A 10482-nucleotide genomic window follows, 5' to 3' on the forward strand; every position below is an offset into this window, starting at 1 on the left:
TCTTATCATCGTATCAAAACTCATTTTTTCAGATGTGCTAATTCCTTTTGACACTGGTATGCAACAAGCCCAACCAAAGGATTATGAATTGCACAAGTGGGTGAGGTTCTGATGCAGTTTCCATCCGAAGCATAGCCGTGCAAGAAAGAGAAAATGTTCAGTTGGTGTTATCGCATCTCACTCTAATAACTCATTTCATTCATTGCACCTGACCCATATCATGAATGTTTTTTTTAGAAATAACTAACTGCTGTCTATGGTGAAGGTGTAATAGATACATGTCAGAATGATGTCTGAGTCATGCCAATGTTTTCTTTTCACACTGTTTGAATAACACTGCTGATGACATGAAGGAAACTTTTATCTTGGATTAAAAATTAACAACTCTCCAGTACACTGACCCACCTTTCAGTTGACAATAAAGTTTTTTTTTTCATTGTGACAAAGCACTTGAGATTCTTTGGAAATTCAATAAAAATTACTTAAGTAATCAGTTGTTGACCTTTGTTGTTGTTGTTTTTACATATTCAGTCGTGCAACATTCAAACCAAACCTGAAAAGTAATCAATGAAAACCTCCCGATACTGTCATAAGTATTACGTAGTTACAGGAACATTTTAATATTAGTGCAGGATTAGCTGACCAAATAGTTGTTCCTCAAACTTTTAATCGAAATATTTCCAAACCAGGAAATACTATTAATTATTATCCATTCAGCCTGAAAGCCGAATATCCCTTTTTCTGAAGGCATATTGTTTGAGGCCAGATTTTATTTAAGTGTCATTAGAGGATTTTTTTTCATTAGCAGCTAGGGCCATAAAATATCCTAGGACTATTCAAAATTGAACACTATTATGTAAACTATTCTGCTGTCTCACTACTGCAGATTTTGCATGTTCCCACTCACAGGTTCTGCTCAGCCTAAAAACCTGCCTGGCATGCCACTGCACAATTTTGTTGAATTAATGGCCAATTCGCTGACGGATTAACTTCTACAGCCTCAGCATCATACCTGGATATATTATGGAGACTTTTAACCTCAGTATTTTATTGATGCTGGTAAGAATGATCTTAGGAAAGCAGGCCTTAAGTGTGTGTGTGTGTGTGTGTGCGTGCGTGTGATGATATATAAAGAATAGATTAGCAAGACAGACTTGTAAAATAAAACTAAAAACAAACCAAAAAGTACTTTGAGTGGCTCAAATTCATAGAGTAAAATTATGTACATTTTAACTGTGAAATCTTTGCAGTGTTTGGGAAGGAACTGTGATACTGCAAATATTTCGCAGCGACAAAAGAGGAACTGGATCATTGATTCCTTTACTATTGATGAAGGCTATGAAGGACCTTTTCCATATTCCTTGGGCAAAGTGAGTACCGTTCTATCATTCAACATGTTGTACCCTATAACAACCAATCATTTACATGATGTTGTAATATTTGACTTTGTAAAGGTAAAAGTGGATAGAAAATCGGTACTTTTTAGGATACATGGAGAGGGTGTTGATATGGAACCAAGAGACATAATAGAAATCGATGAAAACACTGGAGAGATTACAGTGCATGGCCCTGTGGACTTTGAAAGATTCAAGTCCATTAAGGTTAGAGTGACGATGCAGTCAAGTTACAACATCCTGGGCTTAATTAGAATGAGAGTCGAAGTGACTGATTCACATTTTTGGGCCTTTGCATTGCAGCCGATATTCCAGGCAATCGACAGGATCAACAATTTAGTGTACACACAACTGGGAATCCACATTCAGATTATTGATGCAAATGACCACTCACCAGAGTTTGAACACGAAATGTACGAGATCACTGTAAAGGAGTCGACGTCACAAGGTAAGATTTTTGTAAAGTATGATTTGAGCGCACAATGGGAAAAATAAACAAAAACATTCTCTCTTTTACAGGTACTCGATTGATTGCTGTTCAGGCAGAAGATGCTGACACCGATCAAAATAAAAAATTTGATTTACGAATACTCTCAGTCACGCCCAGACCCCATGACCTGGAGTTCTACCTTCAGACACCTGATGCTCAAACTGGAACCATTTCCTTTAAAGGGTGTCTGGATTATGAAGTAAATCGGATTATGTCTGATTTTAAACATCAATTTTCTGAAACAGTGATCCTCCGTTCCCTGTTCAGCACAGTAACTCAGTGGTTACAAAAACATTTTAAACTCTAATTTGTTTAAACTCTGTGTGAGGTTTTCATTTTCTTTACCCATCCAGAAAGCAAAGAAATACACCATTTTGGTGGAAGCCAAAGACCATGGAAAACCAATCCAGCTCTCCAGCTCATGCACCGTCATAGTCAATATCGAAGATGAAAACAATCACCTTCCTGTCATCACAGGACACACTGTAAGCAGTTTCTGTTAGCTAGTACTGTAATGACACTACAAAACAAATTTCTCCTTTTCTTTACCGCAGGGTTCGGGAAAAGTGAAAGAAGGACTGAAAAATGTTCTTATTTTACGTCTTCAAGTCACTGACAAAGATAGAAGAGGTACAGCAGCATGGAGGGTGAAGTTTAGGCTCCACGGGGAAGCAAACAAAAGCTTCAGAATCATGACTGATTCAAACACAAATGAAGGGTTACTCTATGTTGAAAAGGTATTTTGCTCCCATGCCAAGTGCAATTGTTATGTTGACTAGAACAATTTTGATGGTTAAAGGGAAGACAGCCATGTTTTTATTGCTATCATAACTCAACAAGCATGTTGTCTTTATTATTGGTGTACGGTACCAATGTTGGATTGTTTTTACTTTATAGCTCATGAAAAGCCATATGGTGCATAATTCACATGGGAAAATGAAGCTTCAAATTTGCTTCATGAACCAGTAGTTGGATTTTTCTCACGCATCTAGATGGCACTCTGTTCTGCCTTTTCTTAAAGCCCTTTATTTAAACTCATTTTACACGACTGGTTCATGAAACAAATTTGAAGCTTGATTTTCCTATCAGTACACAACAGTAAACTTATATTCATTATTATTTTGTCATAGCCTCTGGATTATGAGACGAGTTCTCTGCAGACTCTGACCATCACAGCACACAATGAGATTCCATTTTTCTCATGTGCTGTGGTGAGACGGAGTACCACTAGTCTTTGGACATTGAAGACTCAGAGAGGTGCCATGACATCTGGTCAGTCCACATACGGTGCAAATGTGATAGTAGAAGATGTCAATGAACCGCCCATTTTTGATGAACCCCACAAGCAAGTTGCAATCGGTGAGAATATCGCTGCGGGACAGTATCTGGAGAAATTCACAGCGAGAGATCCTGATTTCAAGAAGGCCAACTCATTTGTGTAAGTCTTGAGGATAGTCACCTTGCAGATCAACATGATTTAAAATTAAGACATATTCCAGATATATGAAAGGGGAAGATCCAGCTGACTGGGTTACAGTGGACCCTCTGACAGGAGCCATCACCACATCCAAAATTCTAGACAGAGAATCACTCTACGTGAAGGACAATATCTACAAAGCCACAGTATGCGCTGTTGACGACGGTATGACCGCAAACAAGTTATAGACATTGAATTCTTTATTCAAAATAAATGTGTTGCCTTATTTTGGTCACCAGGTGTACCTCCAATGACAGGCACTGCAACGCTCAACATCATTATAAGTGATGACAATGATAATGCTCCAACCCTGGCTGAGAACCATATCGACATGTGCCAATCTGACGGTCCCGCTCAAGCCAGTATAACAGCTTTGGACCATGATGAAGACCCACACGGTGGCCCATTCCACTTTAGACTACATGGAGATATTACGGGCAGGTGGAAGATTGACCCGAATAAAGGTAAGGACCTTTTTGGGTGCTCCACAATGCACAAGATGTTCATTGTTACTATAACATATATAACAACTAATATAATCTCATTGGATACACGCAGGATTTTCAGTACATCTCGTGAAAGAGAACATTGTTCCTTCCGGATTATATGTGGTCCTCTTGGAAGTGTCAGACCTTCAGGGCAACGCTGCTGTTCACAACATCTCAGTTACTGTGTGTACCTGCTTACTAAAGGGAAAGCCAAATTGTCGCTCGGGTAAAGCTTCGAGCCCCACAGTAGGAAAAACAGTTGGGATTATTTCTTCTTGCTTAGTACCACTCACAGGTGAGGGCCATCACACATACATATTCTGTTCAGATGTACTCCTCTTTAGGTTGAACGGTAACGGGTGTGTGATGTTTTTATGCAGGTATTCCATTAACGGCATTTCTGAGGTCTCGTAAGAAGAAAAGAGAAAAGAGAGACACCTCGGAAGGTTTGGATATACCAGACAGTTCTGGACATCTAATGCGGTCTAACGCGGAGAACCTCGGACATGATTGTGAAGTATGTCAGAAAACTGAATTGACCCTCATCTTTAGACTCCGCCCCCTGTAATTTCAACATTGATTTGAATTATCTAACTCATTTTAATTTATGTGTCCGTGTATTGATTTATTGACTATCTATCAAGTTGACTAATTATCCACTAAAATAATGGCAATGGAACTTCATGAAAAATCTCAACAGGTGCCTCTTGAACCATTCACTGAAGAAGAACACACCAGAGAACCACTGAAAGCAATTTCGCCAATAGCGAGACAACAGGTAGATATTGTTTTGGAAATACATCCATAACATAATATATGCAACCCTGTATACTGTAAAGTATTTTTCAATCTATAAAGATTTTACTTTGGAGCCATTATCAATGGTTAAATATGTATTTATTCACAAGCTGACATAGCGAGTGAATCATTCAGAAGTATTATATCTATTTTCCTTTCACAGAATTGGGTAGGACAGAAACCAAGCAGACCCTTCTCAACCGATTTGTCCTACTTTATAGATGAGGTAATGCAGGGGATGCTTTGAGAATAATTGTCAATTTTGTGTCTATGTGAAGCCCTTTGAGACTGCTTGTGATTTAGGGCTATACAAATAAACTTGACTTGACTTGACGAGGTAATGACAACCACTTCATCTATCATCAATCCACTTGAGCCAGGGTCCTTCTATTTTGATTTTTTATATTCAGTTGAACAAATGCCCTTTTGTGGCCTTGTAGATGCTGAACTCTCTCCAAACAAAAGAGGATCTGGTTGATGACGTACCTCGTGTGTATGCTGAAGAGGGAGACCTGTACAATACCTCTGACCTTGATGCAGTTTCTGTCCCTGAAATTCCCTTTGAGCCAGACTGGGATCTAGATTTCACAATCCCATCCCCGACCTCACTTCAAATGCCGGATACAAGCACGACATATAACATAACTACATCTCATGAAATGCATAACCTTCAAAACAATACAGTGTTCCCAGTTGTAGGCAATATACTGAAAATAGACAAGAACAAGAAGTATAGGAGAAATCCATTATATCTGTAATTTTTGACAGGATAGGGCAGGGTTCGGCAACCCAAAATGTTCAAAGAGCCATATTGGCCCAAAAATACAAAATATATACCTGTCTGGAGCCGCAAAAATCTAAAAGACTTTTATAATGCAACATAGACTGTCAATACATAAGTTGCATGCCTACTATTAAAATAATAAAAAAATAAAATAATGGTATCCATTTGATCATTTCTTCTTGCGGCCCATTACAGTTCACGTACCTGCATAGCAGAGCTGTCTGTTGGATATCGGTCACGTCACACGACTCATCCATCACAGGCAATTGAGAAAAAGCTGGAGCTGAATTCATGTCCTTGATTTGCTGATCGGTGATATTGTTTGTGCGGAGAGGCATGAATGATCTCGGTTTTGTTTTGGAAGTCCCAAAATACGCACTTTATTATCTCCCGGGCTGCAACAACACTTGCATCAGTAGAGAGTTTGGAAATGCAATCCTCTTCTTGAAAGTGTTTTTTGGGTCCTCAAATTTCTCCACCAGCACTGCAATTGCACGTTTCCTCTCAGTTGCAACTGGGTGATCGGCAGCAAATTTAGCATGCTTTCGCTGAAAATGTCACTCCAAATTCCTCTTCTTGTTATTTGACAACTTCTCATTGCAAATCAAACATGCAGGCAATGCTTCAGCGTTGGCAATGAAAGTAAATTCTTTCTTTAAGCCTCTGTTCTTTAAGCCTCTGTCACTCACATACCTGTTTTCAACACACCTGTACTGTGTCGCAGGTTATGACGCAATTTTCCCATTTGGCGTCATTCTTAAATTCGGTATTTTTAATATATTTACAACTTCATACATTTTTACAGCATAAGAATGGTTGTGTCATGATTACCATATAAAAAGCACATTTAAAAAAACAGCAACAACACAAAAACAATATATTTTTCCATTTTCACGCATTTTTTGCAAAAATTCCAGGGAGCCGCTCGGGGCGTGCTAAAGAGCCGCGTGCGGCTCTGGAGCCGCGGGTTGCCGACCTTTGGAATAGGGTCACCAACACGGTGCCCGCGGGCACCAGGTCGCCCGCAGGGCTGTTCTAAAATTAGCTCAAATAGCAGCACTTATCAGTGAGCTGCATCTATCCATCTATTTTATTTTAGCTATTCTTGTCTAAATCACACTTACATGTGAACTGGAAATGACAATTAATAATACCACAGTTAAAGCAAAATTGAGCAAATTGGCTATTTCAGAAGTGTGTGTCAAACTGCCCTCCGTTTAAGAAAGGTTGGTGACCCCTGGATGAGATGAATTCTACATACAGTGATAAAAGCCAAACTCTTGCAATGTTGAACATTTACAATCTAGGATCTGCTGCCCCCAAGTGGTCAAATGACGCCATGAGCCTTTTGACAAGTTAATTCCTTGAAGTTGGAGTTTCTAAACGTCTTATCAAGTATAGAAAACGAATTAAATACCTTCAACGTTAGGTAATTGGTACAAGAGGTGACAATTTAGATGCTCTTTTCTGCTTGGGCAAGTACTTTAGCTGGAAATGGGACGGAAAAAAAAACCAATTAGCTCGGAGCCTTGGAGGACACAGCTTGAAAATGTTCCTATGGTCCAACTATTTTCAATATTTTTAGGGGGTAACAATGTTTCGTTCAGGTCTGTTTCGAGTATGTTTTTTCCCCCCCAAATAATTCTGTTGAACCAAAATTCAAAAGCAATTCCATGTTTTCACTGGTTAATTTTTGACAAATGTTCTTATTCTTTTTGTCAGATCCAAGTTTAGTATTCAAGTTTATTCAAGTTTCTGTGACCACTGTGGGTAACCAATATTGTCTATGCATGTATGAAAATAATCCTTGAAGTATTGCATCAATACACAGACTTGATTTGCAACATGTGATGTGCAGCCATGACTTTTAAGTAGTTTGTGGGCTTTATTTAACTTAGCGGGCAATTTACTGTAAACTTGTACAGAAATGGTAACATAAAATAGGCGATGCAATTGATCCCAAAATGCTGTATCTTTAGCAGTACAAGTCCTGGAACTCTTTTGACAAAGCTTGCATGTCTCTTAGTACTATCTTGTGGCTTTTCCTTCTGCTGTACTAGCATCTCCACGGAGATTTCCGTCATACAGCTCTCGAAGGTGAAGGATGAGTTCTTCTGTGTTGTGCCCGGTGAGAGCTGACACAGGAATGACTCTTTGGGTAACACGGCTCTTCAAGATCTCTAAGTTCTCCCGAGCTTCGCGAAGGTCTATTTTGTTGGCCACAATGACATGAGGCCGCTGGGACAGACCAGGCTCATACTGGTCCAGTTCATAGCGTAGGTGCTGGAGCTGATTCCAAGGCTCTGGAGAGGACGCGTCCAGAACAAAGAGCAGGAATCTGCAACGCTCAATGTGACGCAGGAAAGAGATGCCCAGGCCTCGATTTAGATGCGCTCCTTGAATGATTCCCGGGATGTCAGCAACTGTATCAAGCAGAACAGATATTTTGAAAAGCATGGCAATGATAGAAGTGAAAAATATTCACCACTTTGACATTATGTTTCAGCCTTAATCCAAAATTCAATAAATGTACTGACAAAATGTACTTCTTGCATTCCATCTGGTCTTTAGACAGTTTCAAATTACCGTAATTTTCGGACTATAAGTCGCACCGGAGTATAAGTCGCACCAGCCATAAAATGCCCAAAAAAGTGAAAAAAAACATATATATGTATATAAGTCGCTCCTGAGTATAAGTCGCCCCCCCACCCAAACTATGAAAAAAACCGCGACTTATAGTCCGAAAATTACGGTACTTTTGGTAAAAAAAAAATAAAAAATGAAGGTCACAGTCATGCAAAATGTACAATTAACACGATTAGGAAACTGGATTTTGGCTGCAAGTACGTTTGTTTGTTTTTATGATAATGTGGCAAAATCTAAAAAAACAAAACAAAACACTTTTTTTATTTTCATTTTGGGGCATTGTGTGGAGGAAAAAATGATTTTAGAATACATCTGCTATAAAATGTGGAAAAATTGAAGTCCTGCAAATAGTTTCCAGATGCACCACATAAAAATACTAATAATGATGCTGTTCGCTTGTCTACCTGCGACTTGCTCGTGATCCCTGTACTTGACAATTCCAACATGCGGGTTGAGTGTTGTGAAAGGGTAAGCAGCCACAGCTGGCCTGGCATTAGAGATGGCTCTCAAAAGAGAGGATTTGCCAGCATTTGGAAAACCAACCTGATGGAATAAACGTAATGAAATAAAATCTTTGACAAATATGAACAAAATGCATTATCCAACTCTTACCAGTCCAGCGTGGGCCATAGTGCGCAACTCGAGATGAAGGACTCTATCCTGGCCCGCAGTTCCAGTTGTTGCTGTCATTGGAGCCCGATTCTCATTGGAGAGAAAAAACCTGTTGCCTTTACCTCCGGAACCTCCACATACCGCCAGATAATCTTGACCATGCTCAGAGAGATCCACTAGTGTACTGCCATGCTCCTTCACCACAGTGCCAACTGGTACCTTAAAAACAAAATCAGGTGTCCCAGTGACTTTACAGTGACAAAGCAAGTTCCTAACTTTCTAGAATTTGAGAATTTCCATCAGGGCTCACACAAATAAAGGTTGGGCGGCCATTCCGACCATAACAGTTCTTGCTGCCACCTGACTGACCATCTTCGGCCATGTAGACAGAAACTATTTGAGCCAGAGACTTCACAAACCGATCGGCTGAAAGGAAAGAAATGTAAAATTTGGTTCAAACACATCTTGTGTGCAATATTGTGATGCAAATTTGGTTCGTACTATTGTCTCACCCTTAAAGGAGATGCTTCCTCCATCACCACCGTTTCCACCATCCGGTCCGCCCCACTCTTTTCGAGGCTCGCTGTGAAAGCTGCAAGCTCCTTTTCCGCCCGAACCAGCCAGCAGCCGCACACATTTGTGGTCTACAAAGTGACGAGTCTGGGTAGAAGTCAAAACAACATTTCGACGTGGTCTTGTGTTTGCTTTGTGTGAAGCACATTAACTTGATGATGATGATGATTATAGAACTTTATTTATCCCACAGCGGGGAAATTCACTTGTGTATAAAATGTGCTATATAAATAAAGACCCCTCGCCTTGCCTTACATTGAGACGAGATAATTATTTCATTATGCAGTAATTATTAGAGGGTACAAATATCGATTCATCAGTGCGTTGGCAATCCAACATCGATTAAGCAAGTTTTCTGAATCGTAAAGCGAATCCAAACGAATGGTCGGGATCATATGCAACAGCAGGTTGAGACACTTATGCGGAAAGAAGTTGCGATTGTACATTTTTAAACATTTTCCACGGTGAAACAGATTAAGTGCAAAGACTGTCAGGCGGCGGTCCTATATACATACATTCGTGTGAACTGCGACCCTTTAATTGTGAGGGTTAAATCGAATGTCAGAGGGATTCCCACAGACCTACCAGCTTCTTTTCGGAAATATCCCCTTTCCCTTGTTTGGCTCGGACATTAACATGCAGTGGAGCCGAGGAGCTGACATCTCTGCAGGGTACTTGCCGTCTCCTCGCCGCTAGAAGCAGACAGCAAGCGGCCAAGGTGGGTTTCTTCTGCGCTAAAAGGCATGCGAGTCCACAAGTTCTGTCTCGGGCAAGCCGAAGAAGACCTTGAAAGTTTGTTAATGTCGCTAGCATTTCGACACTTGCATCACCGCGTTTGTTTTCTACGATTGCATTGCTGAAAAAAAAAAGAAACCTTGGTCGAAATTGTGACTCGAACGGAAGGAAAACATACGACGGAAAGCCAGAGGGTCAAATCCTCTAGTGTTTTATGGAGGTTAGCGTCACCTATTGGTTTGGAGTATAAACCATTAGTACTATGCTATTCAACCCACCTACAAAATTGCAAACTGCAAAGTTATGAGAAATTGATAAATGGTATAATTATGTTGCGATTCCTGAAAAACATTGACATTAGGTATTTTGATTTATACTCTGGTTAAATGTTCAAACTTGAAAGTTAAAAATTTGTTCTAAATTTGGGGATAAAGGATAATTATTCCAGGTTTATAATAGTTGGTGTTTATTTGGAACTTAATAGT

At 39.8% G+C, this 10482-nt stretch overlaps 2 protein-coding genes across 3 annotated transcripts; one reads left to right on the plus strand and one right to left on the minus strand.

The window, feature by feature from the left end:
• Window positions 1-921: 921 nt before the first annotated feature.
• Window positions 922-5585, plus strand: LOC119119418 (cadherin-2A-like). Of its 2 annotated transcripts, XM_037245746.1 has the most exons (15): window positions 922-1059; window positions 1251-1370; window positions 1455-1601; window positions 1698-1842; window positions 1914-2083; window positions 2238-2369; window positions 2439-2621; window positions 3015-3322; window positions 3384-3526; window positions 3601-3825; window positions 3920-4144; window positions 4230-4366; window positions 4550-4627; window positions 4811-4873; window positions 5088-5584. In XM_037245746.1, exons 1-15 carry the CDS (start codon window positions 1024-1026, stop codon window positions 5403-5405), a joined length of 2430 nt encoding a protein of 809 aa, XP_037101641.1. In that variant the 5' UTR covers window positions 922-1023; the 3' UTR covers window positions 5406-5584. The 2 variants fall into 2 exon arrangements, with proteins under 2 accessions (XP_037101641.1, XP_037101642.1); XM_037245747.1 differs by lacking the exon at window positions 1455-1601 and having other exon boundaries at window positions 5088-5585.
• Window positions 5586-7244: 1659 nt separating this feature from the next.
• mtg2 (mitochondrial ribosome-associated GTPase 2) lies at window positions 7245-10185 on the minus strand. Its single transcript, XM_037244802.1, has 6 exons — window positions 9848-10185; window positions 9202-9349; window positions 9000-9115; window positions 8690-8908; window positions 8482-8620; window positions 7245-7854 (listed from the first exon to the last, which is right to left on the minus strand). Exons 1-6 carry the CDS (start codon window positions 10073-10075, stop codon window positions 7460-7462), a joined length of 1245 nt encoding a protein of 414 aa, XP_037100697.1. The 5' UTR covers window positions 10076-10185; the 3' UTR covers window positions 7245-7459.
• Window positions 10186-10482: the final 297 nt, after the last annotated feature.

Source organism: Syngnathus acus, chromosome 2, assembly GCF_901709675.1.
Source record: "Syngnathus acus chromosome 2, fSynAcu1.2, whole genome shotgun sequence".
Taxonomy (NCBI): Eukaryota; Metazoa; Chordata; class Actinopteri; order Syngnathiformes; family Syngnathidae; genus Syngnathus; species Syngnathus acus.